The sequence below is a fragment of the Notamacropus eugenii genome, chromosome 4 (assembly GCF_028372415.1).
Source record: "Notamacropus eugenii isolate mMacEug1 chromosome 4, mMacEug1.pri_v2, whole genome shotgun sequence".
Taxonomy (NCBI): Eukaryota; Metazoa; Chordata; class Mammalia; order Diprotodontia; family Macropodidae; genus Notamacropus; species Notamacropus eugenii.
In genome coordinates, this window is record NC_092875.1 from 332,839,586 (window position 1) to 332,865,704 (window position 26,119).

The following is a 26,119-nucleotide window of genomic DNA, read 5'->3' on the forward strand; positions in this document are numbered from 1 at the left end:
TAAAATAATCTTTTTGGCAAGTGTACATTTTGCATTCGAACAACATGGCCAGCCCATTGGACTTGTGCTCTCTGAAGCATAGTTTGAGTACTTGGCAGTTCAGCTCAAGCAAGGACTTCAGTGTCTAGTACCTTATCCTGCCAGGTGATCCTCAGCATCTTCCTAAGACAGTTCAAATGGAAGCAATTCAGTTTCCTGACATGGCGCTGACTGCCATGTTTCACAAGCATATAACAATGAGGTCAGCACAATGGCTCTGTAGACCTTCAGTTTGGTAGTCAGTCTAATACCTCTTCTCTCCCAAACTTTTCTTCAGAGCCTTCCAAACACTGAGTTAGCTTTGGCAATGCGTTCATCAATCTCGCATGTCAATGAGTACATCCCTGGAAAGTACACTACCAAGATAAGTGAACTTATCCACAGCATTCAAAACGTCTCCATTTGTTGTAACTGATGGTTCCATGTATGGATGGTGTGGTGGTGGCTAATGGAGTACCTGTGTTTTCTTGGTGTTAATTATTAGGCCAAAATTAGTACAGGCAGCAGAGAGCTGATTCCTACTTTGTTGCATCTCAGCTTCAGAGTCTGCATTGAGTGCACAATCATCTGCAAATAGAAAATCATGCACCAACACTTCCTCCACTTTGGTCTTGGCTTGTAGTCTTTTCAAATTGAAGAACTTGTCATCAGTATGGTAGCTGACCTTGATGCCGTGTTCATTCTCATCGAAAGTATTTGTCAACATAGCTGAAAACATCATGCTAAAAAGCGTGGGAGCAAGCACACAGCCCTGTTTCACTCCATTGGTGACTGGGAAGGCACAAGAGCATTGTCTACTATTCAGAACCCAGGCAAACATGTCATCCTGAAATTGATGTACAATATTGATGAACTTCTCTGGGCAACCAAATAAGTAACTTAAAAACAGTTAGAAACACTTAAGTAGGACAGCTTTGAAAATCACACTTAATTTGTTGTGTACATGGAGGGAGAAGCAAGCCACACATGGTACTGATGGGACAATTTTTTTCTGCTCTGTTTTCTATATGAAAATGCTCATTATATCTTATGTTTTCTAGATTCTAAATTTTTTAAATTAAATAAAACTGTTTAAAAGGGTGTAAACATCTTAAGGCCATAGAATATCTTTGCAGTTGTATTTATATCCACAGCAGTCAGCTCAGTGTTCTGGCACATAGTAAATGATAGATTCATAAATAGATAGATACTTAATAGATGCCTTTTAATTCATTAATTACATATATTTAAACCTTTCAGGAGTTAATGATATAAAGGGAGAGATAAGACACGAATAATGAAGCAATAGAGTTTAATAACGTCAGAAAAAATACCAGTGATAATGGCGTGCACATTCTGTTGCCAAATGAATGTTCAGAACAAAATTGCTATTTTTTTTTCTGGTTTATTGAAAGGACAGGTCAGCATAACCTAGGAAGGCTTTTTGAAGAAAGGAAAAAAGCTGTGTTTTGAAGGATGGGCAGCATTCAGAACGTCATAAAGGAATTGTTAGGGACCTTTAGCATTATAGGATTTAATTGGGAAGGGACCTTAAAGCTCATCTACTTCAGCTTCTACCAGAACAGGAATACTCTCTATGACATTACCAAGAAGCAGCCACGCAGCTTCTGCTTAAAAACCTCCAGTCATGGAGAACTTATTACCTATGGAGGCAATCCATCGGGCTTTTGTATAGTTATAATTGTTAAGATGTTGGGTTTTATTCCTTACATTGAGATGAAATCTGTCGGCAACTTTTATGTATATATGTATGTACTTCTATGTATCACTCCTGGTTCTGCCCTCTCAGCCAGCCAGGTAGGAATGCTATGAGCAAAGGCACTCAAGTTGGAAATTGCTTGAAAATCAATGAGTTTGGCTAGAGCAAAGGGTTTGGAAAGGTGAACACTAGCATATACTTCATAAATACTAGGTAATGAAGACAGAAAACTAGTCTGGGGACAGATCAGGGAAGGTGTTAACAAGATAAGGAGTTTTGACTATACGAAAAGTAAAAGGAAACCATTAAAGATTTTTAAGTAGGAGAATGACATCATCAAAAGAGCTCGAGGGGGAGAGAGAATAGAAGGTTGTGACTTAGAAGATTATAAAAGAAACTGAAGCAATAAAGACTAATGAGTGTGATGGCAGGGAAAGTGAAAAAGATGAATGTGTGAAAATGGGAAGAATGAGATTTTTGTGAGTGATCAGAAAGATCTACAGGAAGGGATGAAATACAAGGAAGGAGATGGCAAGGGTCAGACTCCTACAAGTAGCCCATAATTTACCATGTGATTACGTATTTTCTCCTTCCCTATTCCACTGAAGCAATTTAAAGAAATGAATGGCATCCATCTAATGGAATGCATAGTGAAATATGGCTTGGTAATTGGTGAAGATTACAGAGAGGAAAAAAAAGGAGAAAAAAAAAAAACAACCTGAGAAAGAGAAGGGACTTGTGGTAGTTCACAATAAAAGGAGCACTCTGGAGGTTATATCCTAATTTTGCATGGGGGAGACAGTACTGAAAGATGAAGACTAGATGGAGAAGATCTTTGTCTTGCTGAAGAAATTTTATGGACTTAGCAACTGTGCTTTAGAGCTAGAAAGAGCTAGGAGGAAAAGAGAAATTAAACAAAGATAATAAAATTCACTTCTGGCTGGTGGAAAGCAATAGGCAAATGCAGGACTTGTGAAGGTGGAGGTCTCCAAAAAATGAAATCTTATCCCAAGCATATAAGTGGCTGGGCATTTAAATGTATATTTGGAACTAATGGCTTCCACTCAGTAGTCCCATTCTCACCGTCTCTATTTTATCCTTCTGGGGAAAAATGTTCACCACTTCGATACTGTGGCTGTTGTTGTTGTGTTTGTCTTTCATTCTTGAAGAGGGACATGACATCGTACTCTCCACAAAATTCTATGTCCCTAGTGAGTAAGGGATTATACGTAACATATGTAGTCCAGACAATTCATTCTCCTAGGGCTGTGTCCTCATTGAAACATCCCAAAGCATCATAGCTTTAGAGGTGAAAATGTTTAATATAAAATTTTGGAATAATCTCTTTGTTCTCTCTGAAGCAAACTCAGAGAATGCCTCTTCCTATGTCAACAAAAGCCAGCCAGGGCTGACTTAACATTCCTTGAGAGACCTTTAACCTAAGACACTATCTTGAATAATGGGACGTTTTCCATATCTTAATATTTGTAGACATATACTATGTTATGGCATGTTAATGGTAAAGAAAACACAGACATCTTGGGTAGTAATTTCTATGTGAAACTTTGTCAAACTCTGTTATCTTATTGTATTTACAACCTATGCAATTAAGAAATTCCTTTCTAATGGTCTAGTTAATCACTCATGGAGATCATAAATCTGAAGGATACAGAACACTTCTTTGTCCTAAAAACATATTTAAGGCTGCCCAATTCTTTGTATCGGTAGCCAGAACATTTCTGGCTCCATAATGCATTATGTTACCGTATTCTTTAATAGGGAATTGATTAATTAATTAATTAAATCATAAAATGTATGCATTTAGCCTGTTGCCTTTTCTTTAACCAAGTTTTCAGGTCAACAGAGGTAAAATTTAGAGTTTGTCTAGGTCAACTTACTCTACAAACAAAATTTAAGGAGGTTCAGTGACTTGCAAAAGATTACTTCGGAGTAGTGGAAGATACTAAGTGGAATATCCAGGAAAAGAACCAAGGTTCACTCAACATTCATTCTCTTCCTTACTACACCATGCCGCCTCCTCTACCTCCAAAGTTCCTGCTGGATACTTCTTGCTGAGCTGCTATCCTCTATTAGGCTGCTTTCTCTAAGGACTGTATGCTGATTCTTTGCTGAAACAAAGCTGTTCTGTTGACTTCACATTTGAGTATTATTCAAAGCCCTCTTGAGTGTAGTCCATAGCCTCAAAGCTATTTCAACTCTTTTGTGAATCAAACCCACAGTAACACCCACCCAGCCAGAACAAAAAGTGTCTCTTAGGTCAAGTGAGTATTTCAAACTGCTTTGTTTACATCTCTGTGGTAATTCCCCCAAACCTAACTGATATTTGTATTGTAGTAAGTAAATTTCTCTTAACTGCAAATCTTGTCCCTGGCATATTTCATTCACTAGAAAACTGGAGGGGTAGGGATGGGGCTGTTGACTTTTGTCTGAATTCTTAAAGTCAAATCCAAATCGTGGCTCTCCCTACATAATGAAATGTTCTCATATTGGAAAATCAATCAAACAAACAAATAAACATTGAAAGACAACTGAAATCTCTGGAAGAGAGAAAGAAGAAAGAAAATATTTCACAACTTCCATGCTTGACAGAAATCAACATTCAGTAAGTACAGTATATACTCATTCTCCTTCCTGCTAGGTAATATTTTTCCTTTTCTTAGTAAATCAAGCATAACTGACCTGACTATAGGTGAGTTCCCTATCATAGGAAGTATTCAAACAGAAATGGGATGACTATCCAAAAGAAATATTACATGAAAGATGCCTAAACTGTAGGAAGACAGATTCATAAATTTCTAAGTTCTTTCAAACTGGATTTTACATACATAAGACTTCTGTTATTTCATTCAGTAAGCTTCATCTTAGAGTTGAAAAGTTAGATGGCTACCAATAGTATATTTTGAATTTCATTTGATATATTAATTGGTAAGCTGTATACTGAAGTTTACTTATCAGTAGAATTTTGGTCAGTAGTAAGTACTTGTTAACTTAAGTTGTTCATTTAAAGGCTAGATGCCTGCTTGATGGAGGTTACTGTCATGTCTGAGGTAGTAGTTAGAACCCTTAAAGGTTAAGATTCTATAGTAAATCATGATTTAACATTTATACTTGGTAAGTTTGTCTTAGAGTATTCATGATGACCATAAGCAAAAAGACTTCTAGCAAAAATTTTAAAGGTTATGTACTAATATCTGTGGCACAGAATGGAAAGATAGAGACACTGTAAGAAACCTGACAGGGTTCTCTAAATCAATGAAAATCTTGATAGTTGGTGACTTCATTTCAAAGGTGGAAACAGGAGAAAATGATGAAAAGCATGATACAAAATATAGGTTCAGTTTAAGAAATAAAAAGGCTAAAATCTTGTAGATTGCTTAGAAATCCCACAGCTGTATATCAGGAATAGTTTAAGAAAACAGTCAGACACTGCTGTACATTGTGAGAACTAAACATTAGCAAAAAAATGAAACTGACCATATCTTAAATGATAGGAAATGATCACTTACCAATGGGGAGGGGGAAGAATTACATAATGCATTGTCTTTATAATCAGATCACTGATTAGTTATAATGAAAGTAAATGACAATATCCTAGAATTGGAAAGAACAGATAAAAATGATTTTAAAAAAAGATACTGCTTTAATCTGACCTATTCACACAAGTCTTCAAAGTGAAAGGAAAAGGAAATAGACAAGGAAATAGAGAAAGACATAGATATTGGTCATGCTTATGAATATATATTGCAGAAAGTTAACTAATGTAAAATAGTTGTCATAATTAGAAGACCAAAAAAAGTCCCCAAACTTCCATAACCAGAGAACTCTTGATCACATTACCCAATGGGAAGATATGGCAAGCAAAGACAAAGCCTGTTTAAAAGAAGACTGTGGCAGATTATGAGTACTATCACTTCATAAAACAGTAAAAATTAGTGTAGAAATAAAGCAATCTGTAGACCACTTGGTATAGTTGAACCTGATAAGCAGTCAATAAATATTTGTAGTAAATTTAAAAGCATTTCCATAGTCATCTGTTTTTATCGTCAATGATAATGAAGCTACTGAATTCAGCCTGTAGCATGTCAGCCCCTAATAGGCTAGATTAATTAGGAAGTTAAAACAGTATTTAACAACATGATCAAGAGAAATGGCTACGCCAGATGAAATATTCTGAAAAATTCTGGGCTGGATACAACTTAAATTTGTAAGCAACAAGAGATCATTTTACAAGATATCTCAAAAACATTAAAATGCTAAAACAATGGAAAAAATATCAGGCAATATTAATATCCTCAAAAAGTGATTAGATCCAATTAGATCCAATAACTTCTAACCCAAATATCTGCTCTCTCATCTTTGTAAAATCTTTACAAGAATGATCTCTATACATATTGAGAGTGTCCTTCTGGGCAATATAAGAAGGGGATAGGCAAGCTGAATATGTTACCACTCCAATTAGAAAAATAAGCTTTTTGAAAGTTGGGAGTGCTTTTTTTCCCTTTGTTTTTTTGTTTTGTTTTTTTGTTTTGTTTTTTAATCTCCAGAACTTAGTACATTCTTGTTTACTCATTCAGTAATTTCCAGTTCTTTGTAACCATGTGGACCATACTGTCTTGTTCACGGGATAAGTCAAACAGCTAGAAAGTGTCTCAGTCTGGATTTGAACTCAGGTCTTTTTTGACTTCAGGCTCAGTGCTCTAATCCACTAAGCTCTGTTTGTATCCACTTAGCACAGCATCTAACAATATGGGGAACTTCCCACCTTCTCCAGGAAGCCTTGTGCAATACCTCTTAACTTTAGTGCCTTCCCTCTGTTAAATACATACTATTTATCCTGTACTGCATAAGTTGTTTAATCTCTCACAGCTCTCCACACCTCCCTAAGACTATGCAGGGTGAAGAGAAAGTGTCAGTCTGATTTGGTAGAGGGAGTTTCCTTTTCCAAGTATTCTCTATATCAACAGAATCAAATTCTGGCAAGTTTTTCCCAGACAGGAGAGTAGTATTTCTCCCCTTAGGGTTCTGGGGAATTATACTAACTGGTGATAGAATCTAATACTGTCACTCGTAAGTTCCTATCCACTGTGCTCCCCAATGTTAGTCAATCTGTAGAACTTTATTAGTTTCTAGAAAAGGGAATTTATTGAGAAGGAATAACAAGATGAAACAAGAATAACACCTGAGCATTCCCATTTCAGGATATTCATTCATCTAAAATCAGGAAAAAATAAATATTAAAAAATAGAATTAATGATATGGTGTATCTTCTCTGATGATGGTATCCTGCTACTCCATAGGCATCATGACTCTGCTCTTTACTGGGCACATCAAAATAAATGAATTCCAAGCCTCAAGTCAGGAAGACATGAATTCAAATCCAGCCTCAGACATTTACTTGCTGTTTGACCCTTGGCAAGTCCTTTAACCTCTATCTGCCTCAGTTTCCTAAAAAATGGAGATGATAATAATACGTATGTACTGAATGTATGCTTCAGCCCTCAGGATGCATGCATGTATACTAAGGCTTAATTAGCCCTGAAGACCTGGCTTTTCCCTTGTTCTATCTGTAGTTATTTTGTGGCACAATTAGGGTTGTGTTTCCTGGCCTCTTGCCCTTCATTCTGCATTCTTTATTAGGCAATTCAGAGTATACTCTCAGCCTCCTATTACTGCCACATCAGCTCTTTGTCTAAAAGCTCAATATAAATCTGAGGTTTGAACATCTTTGGGTATGAGATTGGAGCATACACCCCACAACATATTTAAACTGCCAGCTGGCCCAGGGAGCTATGGACAATGGCAGGCACGCACCTATGCTGCTCTCCAGTGGTATCTGATCTCCTCCCCAACTGCTGTCCTTGTGGCCATGTCACTCTTCAGAAAGAACTCTCCCCTCTTTAGCAACCCTTCTCTTCTGGACTCTCCTCTGTACAGTGACTTTGTTCTTGCTTGGTACTCTTACCTAAGTGTTCTTTTTTAGTCTTCTTTTCTGTCTTATGATCTATACACATCCATGGCCTTAATCAAAGGTGTACTGCAGGGTCCTCTCTCAATCCTCCTCTTGGCAATTTCATTAGATCTCATGAGTTCAAATTTCACTTCCATGCTGATGACCCTGAGGTCTAAACATCCAGTCCTAGTCATTCTCCTGAGCTCAGTCTAATTCCACAACAGCACAGTGGCTGGCACACAGCAGGTGCTCAATATATAATTGATGATTACCAACTAAAAATATTACACTCTGCAATAAATCATCTCATTACACTGAGACAAGCTATTTCAGGCTTAGGAAAACAAGTTATATAGCAAGTGACCTAATTTTTCATTTATAATGAAGTGATAAATTTTTTTAATTGAAAAAATATCTTTAGGAAAACTTGGGAATAATGGAAGTTATGATTTAGGGTCAGTTCATATCTAGCAATTAATAGTAGAAAATATTTACCCAGTTTCTCAGGAATTTTCATTGCCTCACACCAAATAGGGATGGGGATGGAAACAAATCTAAATACACTGTGAGGGCATGATTGAGTTTATTTCAGTCCTTCACTAGGTTACTGATCTTACTGGAAGGAACACTTCCTTCACCAGCACAGATGTATTCTCATTCTTATTCATATCTCTTCATACTCAATGCTTTGAAAACCTTTAGTTTTAAACAAAACTTTGGTAGAATGCTTGTAGTAAAATCCTCTAAAATTATTATTTTAATGCCTATTGACAAACAATATAAGGTTCATGAAAAAACACCTATGCTGTTCATCTAGTATCCCTCAGTCTCACTACATGATGAGGCCCATCTCTTTTCCCAGCTATATGTGTTCTGGATCACGTATTGTATACAGCTTCTTACTCTAACATGTTAGAAATGGCAATAAAATTGGAGGCAATATCACAAAGTGGAATTGATTTATTTTTTGCATGTGTGTCCTTAGTGCCTAGTACAGTGCTTTGCACCTGGTAGGCACTTAATACTTTTTTTGATTTTAAATCCTCTACATTCTCCAACATGTCCTTCCCTCTTCCTCTCCCAGAGAGCTGTCTCTTGTAAGAACGAAGAAAAAAGAGAGAGGGAAAAAGTCTGGTAAAACAAAATAGACCAGTCAAATCTGAAATTATATGCAGTGGTTCCACATACCTAATCCCTGACCTCTGAAAAGCAAGGTGCCCTCTCATATCTCTTCTTTAGGCCATGCTTGGTCATTAAAAATTCCCAGCTTCCAGCTGTTCTGTTGTTCTTTCACTTGCATTATTGTAATTTTGTTTTCTTGGACAACTTATGTAAGAGTGGAGAATGATTAAGAAAACCAAATCACCCTTCTCACTTGAAACAACTGATAAAATGCTAAGCTCTGTTCCCTTACCTGAGGTTCAAAGACCTGCTTGAATCAGTCAACAGCTTTAGACTAAGTGTCATTGATCAATTTAGAAATCAGTGGTAATCACAGGATGAAATGGAGTGAGGTTAGGATTTGTTGAGAGACTTGGTGATGCTCTATAAAATCAAGAAGCTAGTTTAGGATTTGTGTGCCTGCCAGCATAAAGGAGAGTCCTTCCAGGTAAGCCACTAAGAAGGAATTGCTGGGTGAAGGGGGGAAAAGGAGAGGAGAGAAGGAGGTGAGGAAGAAAAAGTCAGCCTCATCCTTGGTCTCCTCCACAACCACTGAAGCAGAGGAATATCCTGTGAACTTCAGAGGGTTATGGGTTTGGCGGCTTCCCATTGCAGTCCTGGTAGCATCTGAAAAAGCTAATGTGGTATCTGATTTGAGAATTAAGGACAAACTAGACAGACTGAATACAAACACTTTCAATTCTATAAAGAGCCCAGCAAACGAGAGATATTAGGCCTAGGAGGAACTTCACAAACACCCCACAAAAAGGAGAAAGTGACTTAGAGTATACTGGACTTGACATATAATGCTCTCTGAACATTATTAGCCCTCTCCCCTGGACTTATTATGTATCACAGACTTTTGGGGGGATGTTTTATACTAACTCTTCATTACCACTACAGTTAAAGCCACCACATCAGTAAAACCTCGTTTTCTAAAAGCTAATTAAATCTAGTTAATTGATACTAACATAATCAGTAGAGAAGTAAATTATTGGGGGCTCATGAACTTAAAAAGATAAGCCCAGAATCCTGAGGGGAGATGTGGTAGCCAGGCTCTGGGGATCCAGTCAGTCAGGAGTTTTGGAGTGAGAAGAGTAGTTTCAGAGCATATACTACAGTGTCCTTTATTTTAGCTTATTTGAATCTTTCTTTCCTTGTATTCATCATATATGTCATTTCTGACAGTATGACACTATTTCACAACTTATGTAGTGACTCAGCTAATGGGTACACACTTTGTTTATAGTTCTTTGCTACTATAAAAAGTGTTTCTACAAATATTTTTGTGTATGGGCCCTTTTAAAAATTATTGATCTCTCTGGGACACAGGCCTTTAATTCTAAGGTTTATTGGAATATAACTGTGCATAAAGTTTTGGCAACCATACCCTAGAAGGTCCCAGCCATACCTGGTACCAAGCAGGACTTGATTTCCTTCTTCCTCACTGTAGTATACCACAGGTTCCATGAGCAATGCTTGAAGGGTCTACCTAGAACCAAGCAAGACCTCCTTCCTGCTCATCTACCCCATAGCTCACTCCCAATTTTCCTACTAATCATCCCTTCCCTGCTCCTGGCCCAACACTGACCCCCACATTTCCACTGCTGCCAAAGAGAACTCAGAACTTATTCTATGGTGGCCTCATTTTTGTGAGATTTTCTTTGAGGCTAAGACTGGCAAAGGAAAATAAAGGTAACAAAATTGACATAAATGGACAAACAAAATGACAAACACTTGATGAGTCCTAAGGACTTCTGGGCTTTGCTGAGCCCTTTCTATTCTGAACTTATAAAGACACTCATTGCCCTCCCCAGTTAAACTGTGTCATTTTCTATTTGCGTCATCAGTACTTAGCACAATCTTTGGTACCTAATGAACACTGAATAAATGCTTTTTCATTTGTTCATCATTCAAGGCCCAAGAATTCCTCTTAAATATGAAGAATACTTTTTTTAAACAAGTTTTCTATTCTATCATGGAAATACAATTTTTATAGAAATTCATCAAAAATAGGATCATAGGCCTTTAGAACTGAAAGGGTATCTAGAGAACTTCTAAGCTGAGTAGCTGATAATTCTCTGATTTGCCTTACTGACGATTTCATCCTTCAAAAGTTAGAGAAACCAAGAGGAAATGCTATTCTGTATTTGATTTTCATCGACCAGGAGAAACTGGTTACTAAGGTAGAAATGATGGGAACCTAGTGAACCAGTAATTACTCCTGAGAATTTATGTTAGAGGCAAGAAAAGCTGGGAACAGTCTGAAATATGTCCTGGATTTATGGAAAAGAAATCAGAGGATTCAAGAGAAAAGATAGGTGGGATCCTATGGGCTAATATTCTACAGGGGAAGTCTGCTCAAAAGGAATGAGAAGTTCTAAAGAATAAAATTCTCAAGATACAAAGATAAAGAATTCTGATAAGAAAACAAGAGTTATCTAAAGAGACTTTTTGGATGCACCAGGATCTCATCAAACAATTTAGTTTTATAAACATATATAAAATGTAAGGCAGACATTTAATCAAGGGGAAATAGTGAGAAAAGTGTCAGAATTTTTAAGGTTAAGACTGACAAAGGAAGCTAAAGGTAACAAAATGGGGAGTTGTTTTCTAAAGCAACATCAGATCGAAGAATCAATGAAGGGATGGAAAGACAAAAATGCCTCATGATAAAGAGAAGAGTTGCTTCAGTTTTATTTTGCTTCTATTTTCTCTTCTAAGGGGAATGATCTTTGGACAGGGAGAACAAAAATGATAAGTATTAAGTGGATACTCAAAATAAGAAGAGAACATTCAAATAACCTAACCCAGATGAATTACATGCTATAGTGCCGAAAGAAATAGCCAATAGGATTGTGGAGTCACTGTCCATGATCTTTGGAAGTTTGGAGAGGTAGTTTGGGGCTGAATAAAGATAAATGTTTTAATTTTAAAAAGGGAAGAAAATAGTCTGCAAACTATAGACCAGTAAACTTGACTTCAATTCCTTGCAAAATGCTAGAACACATCATTAAAAGGAAAATCAGTGAATGCTTAAAATGAAGTAATCACAAAAAGTGTTCATTTCTTTAGGTATGCCACTTTAACCCCATGAACCCAAGCTAGTCATATGCCCTGAGGAGGACAATGGAAAAAAAAGTCTGAAATACTCCAAAATATTTCTAGCATTGCTTTGAGTTGTAGGAAAGAAGGGGAAATAAGGTAGATGTGAAATTCTAATGACCAAGGTTCCCCGTTCCCACCCCTAAAGATATGAAAAGACATGTTTCTTCGCAGAAGTGGGGGATAATGGGTGTGTGTGGAATATTGACTATATTGCCAGACTTTTTCAATGTGTTGGATAGTTTTGCTGTGAATTGCTTCCCCACCCCTTCACTCCCTCCCCCATGTCATTCTGTCAAACTATATAACTGAAGGCTTTCTGTGAAGTGGAAGGATATATTGGGGTGAGGTGATGTAAAAGCACATCATATCAATAAAATCTATTAAAAATAGAAGAGGTTGTGTCAGACTAAACACTTTTTTTCAACAGAAGTATTAGATTGATAGAATACAAGAATGCTATAGCTATAATTCCCATAAATTTTAGCAAGGCATTTGACAGACTCTCATGCTCTTTTTTGGAAAAGATGGAGAGGGATGTACTAGACAATAGCACAGTTAGATGTATTTGGAACTGGTTGAATGGCCATACTCAAAGAATAGTCATAAATGATTTGATGTCAAATTGGAAGGTCTGTTTTGACTCGTGTTAAACTTTTTTTTTTTTAATCATTAACTTTATCACATACTAAGATGACAGGCAAGGATAGCTATACTCAATGATTGGGTCAGGATTCAAAAACACTCTTATCAGGTTAGACCAAGGTTTTAGCTTGGAGACAGTGAACTATTGTTATTTTTGATAACTGCATTTCAATATAATTGGTTTCCTTTGTAATACTATGTATTTTATTTTACATTATTCTGAGATGGGGTCCGTGGGTTTTATCAGATTGCCAAAGGGGTCTATGAAACATTAAAAGGTTTAGAACCTAGAATTTTGAAGCAAAAACCAACAAAATAAATTTAATAGATATAAGTATAAAGTCTTACATTTGGGCCCATCAAAAAAACCCCATCAGCTTCACAAAAACATGCAGCAGAACACCTAGAAAAAAGTCTAGTATTTTAAGGAATGATATGTTTTGATATGAGTCAGAAGTGTGATAGGGCAGTCAAAAAAATGCAAGGTAAAGTGTCAAGGACTAGGGAGGTAACAGTCCCACTTAACTCTGACTTGGTAGGTAGGACCACATCTACAATTTTGTGAATCACATTTTTGAAAGACATTGATTAGCAAGTGGGCCTCCAAAGGAGGGTGTGGTGAATTGACTCAAGTTCATGCTATGAATAAAGTTCAAAGAATGAGATGTTTATTCTGGAGAAAATTAGTAGATGATACAAAACCTCCCTTCAAGTATCTGAAGAGGTATCATGTGGGTAGAGAACTAGATTTCATTGGTTTGGTTCCAGAGGACAAAAATAGGAGCAATAGGGAGAAGCTGAGAAGAGGAAAATTTCCTTGATTGTTAGGGGGAAAATCCTAACAGAAATATCCACAATTGGAGTAAGCTGCTTTGGGTAGTAGTGAGCTTTCTCTCAGTAGAGATCTGTGAGCAAAGGCTGATGACTACTTACTTGTTGGGTATGATATAAAGGGAATACTTGCTCAGGTATGGGTTGGATTAGGCGGCCTCTGGGGTTATAAAACTGTTATCTAGTCCAGCTCCTTATTTTATAGTTGAGAAAAGTGATTTCCCCAATGCTACATATATAACTAGTTGGTGACAAAAGTGAGCACAAAATCCATGTCTCCTCATTCCCAGATCAGGATACTTTTTATTTCATTATGCTAAGGTATAGTAAAGAATTAAATTGCCACCTGAGATATATCAATCAACCAACATGAAATTTATTAAGCATTGAACAGTGTGTCAGGCACTGTGCTAAGTGCTAGAGATACAAAGTCGAAAGTGAAATGATCCCTGTCCTCATGTAACTTACATTCCATTAAAGAAGTAACACATATATCAGAAAAAACAAAATATATGAAAGATTAAACACAAGATAATTTTGCAGGGAAGTCACCAATAACTGGGCGATTGAACGGTTTCATGTAGAAAGTAGCAAATAAGTTTTGAAGGAACCAAAGATTCTAAAAGGTGGAGGTGAGGAGGGAGGGCTTTTCAAGAAATGGGGGCAGGGGAAGAGACAGGACTGATAGCAGCAAAAAAAAAAAAAAATGTAATGTCATTTATTAAGATATCAACTGGGTAAAGCTCACCCCTCAAAATGCAGAGGAAACCAAGCTGAGATGAAAGCAGAAAGGTTTTATTAAGAGGAAAATCAGGCACTAGTGCTGAGACACACTTTGAGTACAAAGTTGCAATGGTAATTTAAAAAATGTAATAATGGTAATTTAAATGGGAAGATCTTTCCCATTCATTAACAGGTCCATGTGATCTGCCTTTCACATGGAAGTCTGAGTCACATGGAGCCTGTGGTGGGAGGAGTTTGCCGAATGGGTAGAGCAGGAAGGGTGGAGCAGAGCTGAGAGAAAATTGGTCAGAGCAGTCAGAACTGAGGGAGAGAGAAAACAGGCAGCTAGTTAGCATAAGTGGGAGAGCTTGTTTATGATTTAGTCTAAGGGAGCCTGTTTGTGATTTGTTTAAGGGAGCTGGTTTGTGGGAAGGCCCTAGCAGGGGGAAGGCTTGAGGATGGTAGTGCCCCCTGCATTGTTATTGTGTATGGATTTCTTTGTTGCTATGATGAATCTGGCTTTCTGGTGTTGGGATTTAGGTTCGTGGTGTTTTGTATCTGTCTTTCATGTGGACAGTCTACTGAATTTCACAATTCAGAATTGCACCAACATATTCATGGCTGTCATAGGTACTGTGAATATTGTGTTGTCGCTACAAAGTACAAAGAAGCCCAAAGCCTAGTAGAGGCAGGGGAGATTTATGCTTGAAAACCACAAAGGGGAGATTTAGGAAGGGGATGTAAAAAAGAATAAGTAATCTTTCCCAGGCACAGGTGGAAAACAGATGTTTTGCAGGAACAGCTGACCACAAGGCTGTTTTGGGCTAGTTGGGGGGGTGGGAGGGGCACAGCTCAGAAAGGTCAGTCAGTGAACACCAGCAAAGGTGTCTGTGAGTGAGCAAGACTTTGGTTCATTACAAGCTCCTGATTGGTGACTTTCAGCAAACAGGCTTATTTTATTCTGAGTCCAGTGCACCTGTTTGGTAAATTAACTAACAGAAAACAGACATAGTAATCTCAGGGATACTTCCAAATTTCCCCCTTTTTGGTCAAGTTGGTCTCATGGGCCACGGCTGGCCAAGGAGGCATGACATGCTGCTACCCTGTGTGGTTTCCCTTAGCACAAATCTAACAAGATTTGAGGTTGCCAGTTTTTGCTAGGGCTTGAAGCAAACTCCTGAGTGGGGTACTGGGTTACCTCCCCTTTCTTAGCAATGGAGAAGGCAGAAAGTAAGACGAATAAAAGAGGAAGCCAAGACAGAATTACAAGAGTCTAGCTTGACTGGATCACAAAGTGTGTGAAGGGTAGAAATAAATGATAAAGCTGACAAAGTAGGTTAGGTCTGGGTTGTACAAACTTTAGAGGTCAAAGAGGGGAATTGCCAGGGGATAATTGACTAGGAAACTGACATGGTCAGAATGTCACTAACCAGCTCTATAGTCAGTAAACAAGTTAACTTTACTTCTTGGAGCACTTCAGGTCTTTTATTTGTAAAATGAGGGTTGGACCAAATAATCTTCAAGTGTCTTTCACCTCTAAATCCTATGATTTTTCACTTCAGATCCATTATCAATAAAATGAAGAGGATTGGATCAATCTCTAAAAGCTCATAATAGGGCTGAAATTCTGTGAATCACAGGTATTCCATCATTGCACTATTGTTATCTAACGTTCTCTGTCATCCAATCTCTTCAGAAGGTTGCTTTTAATTAATATTTATCCAACATCAAACATATAAGATGTCATTTTTTTCCTTTAATAATAAGCTAAGATCATATATGTGATATCATATTTAGATACTGTATTTGAACTTATGTGTACAAGGTAATTTTATCTTTATAAGGCCCAAGTATTGGCTGAAAGATTGTGAATTAAACACATTTAAGTAACTCTTTTAGGTTTACAAAGTCCCTCTCCTTTTTCCCTCCTCCATAACCTTATAAATTAGGTGGTATATTAACGACCTCATTTTACAGAAAATTTTACAGAAAAGTTAACTGACAGACAATTGGCAATTTAGCTATGGCAGTTAAGTATCAAAAGCCAGAATCTGAACCCAGAGCACTGGGTTCTTTTTACCATATCATGCTACATAGAACATTAAAACATGAAAGATGTGGTTAAACTTAAATCTATGAGTAAAGATGATTCCATTTCACAAGTACCAAAAAGGATATAACTGAAGAAGCTTATAGATGCAAAGTTTATGCCAAAAAAAAAAGTTTATTGAAATCACAGCTGTATGTTTACATTTATACATAAAAATATTTCAAGCTCAATACTGAAAACTACTACAATATTGCTGTTTGGTTAGTCAGTTAAATTATTTTTTTCTCTTCTACTTTACATACTTACAACTTTTCTGAGCAATGATCTATATTTTCAAAATATTTCTTTATTATAAGTAGGAGGAAACGATTGTCTTTTCCAAATGAAAACATTTCCTGACCTGGGAGTCATTCGTAAATTATGAAATGCTAATTTTAGGTACAAAATAAAAAGAAAAATTTACTTTTCCCTTAAAGATCCTCATCCCACCTCAACCTCCAATCAAATAAAAACCAAGCATAATCAATCCATGCCATTATTTATAAGGCCTTAAAGATGTGAAGGTGGCAGTGGACCATCCCAGGACCTTAAGACTAAAAAGTTATATCGGTCACATAATTCCTTTGAAAATTAACAACAGGTTATAAACAGTGCAACTTATCTCTCATATTAACAACGTGTACAGTTGGAAATAAATATACAGAGTGCTTCAAAACAAAATCTTCTGGAACACTTAAATCAATGGTTTCCCAGGAAATTATGCTCCTGCCTCTGGCATTTCAAAGACCACTGTTGCTCAAAGATGAAGTTTTCTTTTCCATCAGCTGTCCAAGTCTTCATTCTCTAAGTATCTTCTAAGGTAGTTTTTTTTAAACAAGTGACACAACTTGACATTCCATTATACTGACAGCAAAATCCAGTTTCATTTTCTCCAGTACTAGAAAAAATTAAAAATAAATACAAGAGGGAAAGATCTTAGTTTAAATGTTCACATACAATTATGAGATGTGAGGTTTAGAGTTCTAAAACAAGCACTCGGGTAGATGAGATCTTTGTAGGTCTTTACTGCAACAATTACAACTTCTATTACACACACACACACACACACACACACACACATACACACACTGACAAGACTGCACTTTCTATGGCATATTAGCTGATATGGATGAATTACTTTTAAAATGTTTAAGCTGTGTTATGTGATGACAAATAATTGACATCTTTTTTGCTGCATGTAGAAAAGTGTTAGCACTGAAGCTAAAGAATTTGCTAGTTTCATAAGAGTTTATCAACCATATAAAGAAATGAAGGAAGAGGCCAGCCTTAACTTTCATATATTATCTTTCATATACCAAGTTGATACCTCAGTACCTTTGCTGTTCAACTAAAATGTAGCAGTTCATTTGGAAAAGACCCGGCAGTTCTGTGTCCCTTTAAACAAGTCAAAAACTAATAAATAACTTTCCAGGGGAAAGAGGCAACTAGTCTACATCATAAGAAGAACCTACTTCTACTGGGCCCTACCTCAATTTTAATTTCCTTGAAATAACTGGAGAGTGACACTTCTATCTAACCATTATCTTCCTCTAACCTTCCAAATCAGGCCTACTGCATAGCTGGTGTGGCACATGACCAATGGTATTCAGTTAGGGGCTACAGTATGATTTCAAGCTACCTGCCTTCCCCTTCTACCCAGAAACAAGTTGCTGAGAAAAACAGATAGAACTGAAAAATAATCTTTACAATTTTTATGCCAAATAGGAAAACTTCCCAAGTGGTCTCTCATGGATGTGCATTCTTGGCCCTGTGATCTTTATCAGGGATTTAGGACAGCACGCTTGCCCAACTTGCATATCAATAAAATCAATTAATATATATTATAAGCCTATGTGCCAGAAACTGTGTGAGATGCTGGGATTACAAATATATTGAATGGAGCAATCTCCAGTCTCAAGGATATGCCATTCTAACAGGGAAGACAAGTTCATATATAGGTATACACTGAATAAGTAGAAAAAAGAATAAGAGCAGTTGGGGTGAGAGAGGCGGGTAAGACTTTATGTCCAAGTTGCCAGTGAAATTGCATCTGGAAGGGGGAGGGATTTTAGAAGGCTCAAGTGAGAAAGGAGAATACTGTAGGTCAGGATGGTGGCCAGTGCAAAGGCAAAGAGACTGGGAAATGGACTATTATGTGTAAAGAACAGAAATGAGTCATTTTTCAGTTATGTCTGATGCTTCATGATCCCATTTAAGGTTTTCTTGGTAGAGACACTGGAGTGGTTTGCCATTTCCTTCTTCAGTTCACTTTATTTTACAGATGAGGAAAATGAGGCAAACAGGCTTAAGTAATTTGCCAAGGGTCACACGACTAGTGTTTCTGGCCAGATTTGAACTCTACTGCTCCAATTAGCTAGTCTGTGGGAGGGGAAGTAACGTATAATAAAACAGAAAACATATTTTGGGGAAAGGTTGTGAAGGACTTCAAAAGATAAAACAGAGGAGCTTATATTTTCTTTTAAAAGGTCACAGTGAGCCATCAGAGTTTACTGATTAAGAGAGGGCACTTCAAAAAATTACCTTGGCATCAGTTTGAAGCATGGACTACTGTTGGGAGATAATAACAGCATGGAAACCAACAAGGAGACATCAAAATCATCTTGATGAAATGACACACAATAGTGTGTGTGTGTGTGTGTGTGTGTGTGTGTGTGTGTGTGCGCGCGTCTGTTATGGACCAAACCCTTTGGCAGTCTGCTGAACCCTATGGATTCCTCAGAATATGCTTTTTTAAATACAAAAACATCTTGATGAAATGATGCACAATAGAGTGTGTGTGTGTGTGTGTGTGTGTGTGTGTGTGTGTGTGTGTGTGTGTGTTATGGACCAAACCCTTTGGCAGTCTGCTGAACCCCATGGATTCCTCAGAATATGCTTTTTTAAATACAAAAAATTATAATTGAAGAAAATGACAGATTTCTGCTACAGGTTAGTGGGAATGAAAATGTATTTTCACCCTGACCTAATAAACTCATTACTCCTTGGGGTTAAAACCCCTGTGCCAGATAAGAGTCAAGAAATAAAAACCTCTTGACAGTCTAGAACATTTTAAAATATAACTTCACTAGTATCAGGTACTATAGAAAGTATGGCTAGATAACAATTCATTAAAAAAAAAAAAGTCTGGGGGTTTTAGTGCAATACAAGTATAGTCAAATTTATGACATCATAGGATGAATCAAGAGAAGCATGGTATCCAGGAATAAGAATAGGATAGTTCCGCTATACTATGCTATAGTTAGACTACACTGAGAGTTTTGTCTTTAGTTTCAGATGCCACATTTTAGGAAGAACACTGTTAAGTTGTAGAGCATCAAGAATGGCAAAACTCCTTGAGTTCATGCTACATGAGTACTGACTGAAGGAACAAGGGAATATTTAGATTTAAAAGAAGACTCAAATAGGATAGGATAACTAAGCATCTTAAGAAGAGCGAATAGACTTATTCTGCTTAGTCCCAGAAGAAAGAACAAAAAGCAATGGGTAGAAACTGAAAACAGACAGTTAGGCCTGGTAAACAATTTTAAAATATTTTTTAATATTTAAAGCTATTAAAAGTGGAATAAAGGCAGGGCCTGAAGACAGGAAGACATTTTTCTGAGTTCAAATCTGGCCCCAGAAACTTACCAGCTGTGTGACCCTGGGCAAGTCCCTTAACCCTGTTTGCCTCAGTTCTCTATCCATAAAATGAGCTGGAGAAGGAAATGGCAAACCCCTCCACTACCTTTGCAAAGAAAACTATAAATGAGGTCATGGAGAGTCTGACTCAACAGAAAAATGACTCAACGACAACAAATATGGAATGAGTTGTATTAAGAGAGCTAATATTTATATAGTACTTACTATGCGCCAGGTACTGTGCTAAGTGCTTTATAATTATATTTCAATTGATCTTCACAAACACCTCGGGAGGTAGCTGGTATTATTATCATTTTACAGACGAGGAAACTAGAGATTAAGTGACTTTTCCAGGGCCATACAGTTATTAAGTGTTTGAGGTTAGATTTGAACTCAGGTCTTTCTAATTCTACACCTGGTGCTCCAGGCACCGTACCATCTAGTTGCCCCTTCAAAGAAGATACAAGTTGACATTCCTAAAGTGGCTGGGGCATGGAATATTAGAAGAGGGCATTGTGAGGTGATTTTTTCTTTTTTTTTGAGGCAATGGGGTTAAATGATTTGCCCAGAGTCACACAGCTAGTGTGAGGCATAATTTGGACTCAGATCCTCCTGACTCCAGGGCTGGTGCTCTATCCACTATGCCACCTGGCTTCCCCAATTGTGGAGAGTCTTAGCCTGTAAATATCGCAGATGCTGATTATGAATATATTTGGTTAACTTTCTGATACACATTTTACATATGTTTCCTTTCCAATAAAAACAGATTGGGGAAAAAAGCAACAAAAAGAAAATAAATAAATACTTGGCAGTTTTAGGGCATTACAAATTCAATATGAGCCATTGATAGATAGTGTGATATGGCATGACTGCCAGAAGTAAAAACTTATATTGCACTAAAAGAAGCATGGAAAGCAGACTCTGGGAGGATTCCAATAGTCCCAATGTACTACATTTGGCATATTATGTCATACCCTCTTATGGGGATCAAATCATATAACATGTAATTTGGAAACTTTAAAACACTATATAAAAGCTAGATAATACTATTACTTGGGGTAGTAATCTTAAAAGACTGACACTGTTTGGGGATTTTTGCAAAGGGAAGACTCCGTCAGGTCGAGGCTGAATTAATTAGATGGCTCAGATATCTTCTAACTCTTAGATTCTACCCAACTAGAGAACATTCAGAAGAAACAAACAGGACAGTGAAAGTTCTGAAGGGCAAATCTTAAGAAGAATATTTGAAAGAATTGAGGAAACTTACCCCAGAAAAGAAAAATGGGTAGAGAAATGTCTTCAAACATCAGAAAGGCAATCATGTAAAAGAAGGATTAGACTCACTGTGTTGTTTCAGAAAGCAAAATTAGGACCAATGGATAAAGGCCTCACATTTTGGCCCATGTTCATCTGGTTTAAATCTGTCTTAATTTTTTAGCAGAAAAAGTTTCAAATATTTTTCCAGTTACAGAGTTTTATCTGGAATTACAAAACATTAATTGAAGAATGTATTCCTATTTTTCAGAAATTGCAAAATCACTATAGAATAATTTTAAATTATAGTCCAGTAAGAAAATGATACCTTTTAACAAAAAATAATCTGCAATATTTTCCTGTCCATAAATATGAAGATTATACCATTATATCACTATCAATACACACATTTTAGTATTTTTATATTTGAGGATACAGATCTACATTTAACTTTTTTTTGGTCTCCAAAAGTGACAGCTAATTTTGAGACATTTAATAGGCGCTAAAGGTGGAATTTTGTTTTAAATATTGTTTTATTTTCATTACTACTTGGATAAGAGGGGTAAGAGAGTGAAAAGAGAATAAAGAATGACATCTAGGTTGTGAGGCTGTCAGAATGGTGTTGCCCTCAAAAAATAGTAAGTTGTAGAAGGTAGGGGAAGAGATGAGGCAGTCTGTTTTCAAATTGTCTTACATGGACATCCAACTGGAGATTCCTGAGAAGTAGTTGATCAGTGGAGAGGTTAGAGCACAATAGATAGATATGAGAATAGTCAACACAGATTTGGTAATTAAATCTATGGGAGCTAATGGAATCACCAAGTGAAACAGTACAGAAGGAGAAGAGAAAAGGGTCCAAGACAAAATCATGTGGGGCACCTATGGTAGTAGGAGACTGAGAAGAAATGTCCCATATGAGCTGTCAAATACTGGTACTTCTATCTCCACAACTCTTTATCTGACCTCTTCTCTCTGATCACACAGTCTAACTATCAATTGGGGTCAGATTGTAGAAAGTCTTGAATGCTAAGTTAAGAATTCTGGACAGCATTTCCCTAATCAAAAAGTACTCAGTGGTCTGCTAAAATACCCCAATTTTCTAATTTTGGAACAGTTTATTCTCCATAGTTTTAAAGTGGTAATTCAGAGGGCAAGAACCAAAATAACAGAAAAGTTGAGAGTCAAGTGTAATGAGCAGAAGTAAAAAGAGAAATCAGGATTTAAAGTTTTTAAATTTTAGGAAGGATCACTGATAGTAAAGTTTTGCAGGAAGGTAAAAATTGCTTCATCAATGGGAAATAATGATATAGACAACAGGAAATAACTGCAGATTTATGAACAGGAAATAATTTTTAAAAGCCAAATAGGTTTTAGTGGTAGCAGCATGGTACAGCATAGAGTATGCTGGATTTGTTTTCAGAGGACCTAGTTTTATATCTTGGCTCTGTTTACTAGCTGTGTGAACTTGCTCATGTTTCTTTACTTCTGGCACTCCACTTCCTTATCTCTAAGGAAATGAAATGGATGAGATGATCACTAACTTTCTTTCAAGCTCTACATTTAGGATTTTATGAACCTATGATTTCAAGGTATGGCACTACATAAATCAAACAAAAATATACATGAACAAGACACACACGAAAGGAGACTCCTCACCTTTACACTTAAATGAATTGTAAGTCCACTAAGGAATGTTTTTGGGGAGGTAGGGGAAAAAAAACCAACTAAGTTATATGGTAGTGACTGTAGAACACCAAAAATAAATTAATAAAATTAAAAAAAAAAACCCCGAACAAAAAAACTTCCAAATGTCTGAAGAAAATACTTAGAAAAATGAAATCTGTGCTTTTCTGTAGCTGACAAAACCCCTACTACTAAATGTGCATTCTACCCCTCTAACAGCTTTGATTAGAAACAAACATTCATGGAACACTGAAATACAAAAGATACTGTAATAACTGAGCATAATAAAAACTGTTAACTAAGCAGGTACAAGCATCCTTGATTATGTTCAAGTGTTTGCAAATCTTCTTTAAAGAAGATGTATGTGGATCAATAGTAAACTGAAGGGCATTTTAGCTAAAAATTTCAGGGCATTCTGCCGATCACTGCTATTCCAATAATCAACTAACCATTTGTCATGTAACAAATGCCTGTTAAAAAAAAACAAAAAACCAGAAACATTGTGGGTTTAATTGTTTCTGCAGCAGTACTGATTGCAGAGCACTGAGAGAATACATATGGGCAAAATAAAATTCAAGATTGGTTTTAGCCAATGGGCAAAATAAGCATGATAGTGCATATTCATGTAGTGACCCCTCTATCCACCAACTTTTCTTGGCTGCTTGTGTAGCTGATACATATCTTTACTTGGTGGTCAGATGAAAGGGAGGGAAGAGAAACATTAAAATGTCATTTATAACAAACCACAAGTACATTTAAAACCTTGCCTGTACTCAAGAATATTAATGTATGATAAACTGTAGTACAGATTAATGCAAAAACAAAAAAAACAAACTCTAATACCAGTCCCAACACAAATGGCTTATGAGTATATTGGTGGCTAAGTTATACAAATTGATTTTACATAATCCTTTGCTGTTACCCAAATGTTTTTTTTTTTTAACATACTATTGAAAAAAAATTTCCCTTAGCTACATAGACAACTGGCACAAAATATAAGTGATATGAGAGGCTGAGGAATGAATTACTGACCTAATACCAACCTAACCTTGGAGCCAAACTGTTCCTGCACAGTATTTGGACACAGTATTCTGTGCAATAAAATACTGCAAAACACCTTTCAGCCTTTATTTCTACATGATTCAAAGTAGTATGAAACTCACAGGATTTATGACCCAAACTAGTACTCAATCATTTCCTCATTGGGGTATCATTTTCAAATCTGAAGTGGCTACAAACTAACCAATTAAAATGATGGGATACTTCGACAAAGGAGTAAACGGTATAGGAAATACAAGGAAGGATGGATTTTGGAAGGTATTAAACCAAAAGAATATAACCAAAGAAATATCTGCCTTTTCCACATGGCTATTGGAGTAAATGTTAATCACATTAAGGAAATCTGCCACTGGTCACCAAGCTTTGAACCAGAGGGAGGCTCCATGTTGACTCTACACAGATCTGAAATAAACAGAACGAAAATGAAAGAGAAAAAAAGGTCAAATTTGCAAAAAAAAAAAAACAAAAAAACCCCATTATATATGGATACTATTTGTAAAAATAGAGAGGCTTTCAGAAAAATAAAAGATCATTAATAAATGATTTGATTTGAAAAAATTAGGAAAAAGCTGCTAACCAGATACTTTCACAAAGCAAATAAGAATCCAATTAAACTCAGACATCTGAAACTTGAGGAAGTAATATATTATATCATAACAGTGATATGTTATATCTTGTATGTATACATTCATGTATAAAATATATATCACAACAGTATTTCTCACCTCTACAATTCAAATGAAAGCAAGAACGACTAACAGCAAAATGTTAAATTGTGATTTTAATAGCATCTATATTCTCAAGTATTGTTAAAATGAGTCTCCCTTGATTAATGTGAAAAAGTACCTCCATTTTTCACAGATTTGGTATTTCATACCAGACACAAATCAGCAAATCTTGCACGGGCTGACTTTGCTAGGAAAGGAATATGACTTTGTTGAAAGTAATAACCAAATTATTACTGACAATAATAGCAGCTGACGTTTTTATAGTGCCTTGCAGATTACAATGTGTCATTCTCATTGTATTCTTACAGAATTATGTGAAATTGGTAATATAAATGTTAGTACTCTTGCCCTACAGATAAGAAAACTGAAGCTTGGAGTAACTTGTTTATGGTCCCATGGTCCCACAGTTAGTTAAGAGGCAGCAATGGGGCTCAAACCCAGATCCTCTAACTCCAAATTCTGTGCTTCCATTAAGTTACCATGAAGAGCTATATAATTCTTGCTGTTGTTAATTATTTCCTTACAAAAAAGTATTTTATAGTATTTGATCTTCAGTAGTACTGTAGCATACATTACTAGGAGAGACTATTAGCTAATGTTTAGATGTAGTCTACAGAAATGTATTTTATGGTTACTGCAAAAAAACTGGTAAATATCCAACAATCATAAATAAGAAGGTTATAGATTGAAATTCCCACTTTTAACATGTAAGGACCCCAGAATCCATTCAGTCTAACTCATACTTAAGAAACTCCTCTACAAGATCAATCAACAAGCATTTATTAAGCATCTACGATGTGCTGGGCAATGGTGACACAGATAAAAATCAAAGAGTCCCTGCCCAGAAGTAGCATGATTTATGTTCCATCAATACCCAGCAGCCTTTGCTTGAAGGTTACCAGGGAGGGGGACATGTCACCTTTTGAAAAAGCACAGTTCTCTTTGAGAAAGGTCAAAGGCCACAAGTTCCCCACCCCTGGTCTAATTCATGTGAGATTTTTTTCTTACACCTATCTCTTTGCAACCTCCACCTACTGCTTCTAGTTCTGTCCCCAAACAGTATAAAAGTAATCACTTTTCCAAAAGCCTTCAAGTCTTCCCTAAGCCACCTTTTTTTAAGGCAAAACATCAGCTCATTTTTCATATAACATAATCTTCCCCATCCTGGTTTCTATGTTTGTTTAGAGTTGGAGAAAAGAAAGCAATAAAAGGAGGGATAGGACTACTGCTCAGGGTAAATAGGATGGTGATAGAAGACAAAAAACTATTTTAGTCCTATTTTACTTCTGATTTGAGAAACAAAAATCCACCAAGGAGAATAACTACTGAATGAGAAAGGACAGGATAAAAATGGCTAAAAGGTAGTTAAAATCCAAAATAAGGAGATAGCAAAAAAAAAAAAAATCTAACTTTTATGACAAATTCATGTCACTAAGCCCAGATGAACTGCAATCCAAGGTACCTGAGTAACTACCAGTTGGATTGCAGAGCAG

At 36.5% G+C, this 26,119-nt stretch overlaps 1 protein-coding gene across 4 annotated transcripts in view; it reads right to left on the reverse strand.

Moving 5' to 3' along the window:
- Nucleotides 1-16,378: 16,378 nt before the first annotated feature.
- Nucleotides 16,379-26,119, reverse strand: part of PIK3C3 (phosphatidylinositol 3-kinase catalytic subunit type 3) — a 199,007-nt gene continuing 189,266 nt past the window's right edge. For 3 of the 4 annotated variants that reach the window (XM_072605264.1, XM_072605266.1, XM_072605265.1), the window contains one exon: nucleotides 16,379-17,161. In XM_072605264.1, the coding sequence (XP_072461365.1) occupies nucleotides 17,147-17,161 (15 nt within the window). In that variant the 3' untranslated portion in view covers nucleotides 16,379-17,146. The remainder of the gene's footprint in view (nucleotides 17,162-26,119) is intronic. The other variant, XR_011966213.1, reaches the window with a different exon arrangement.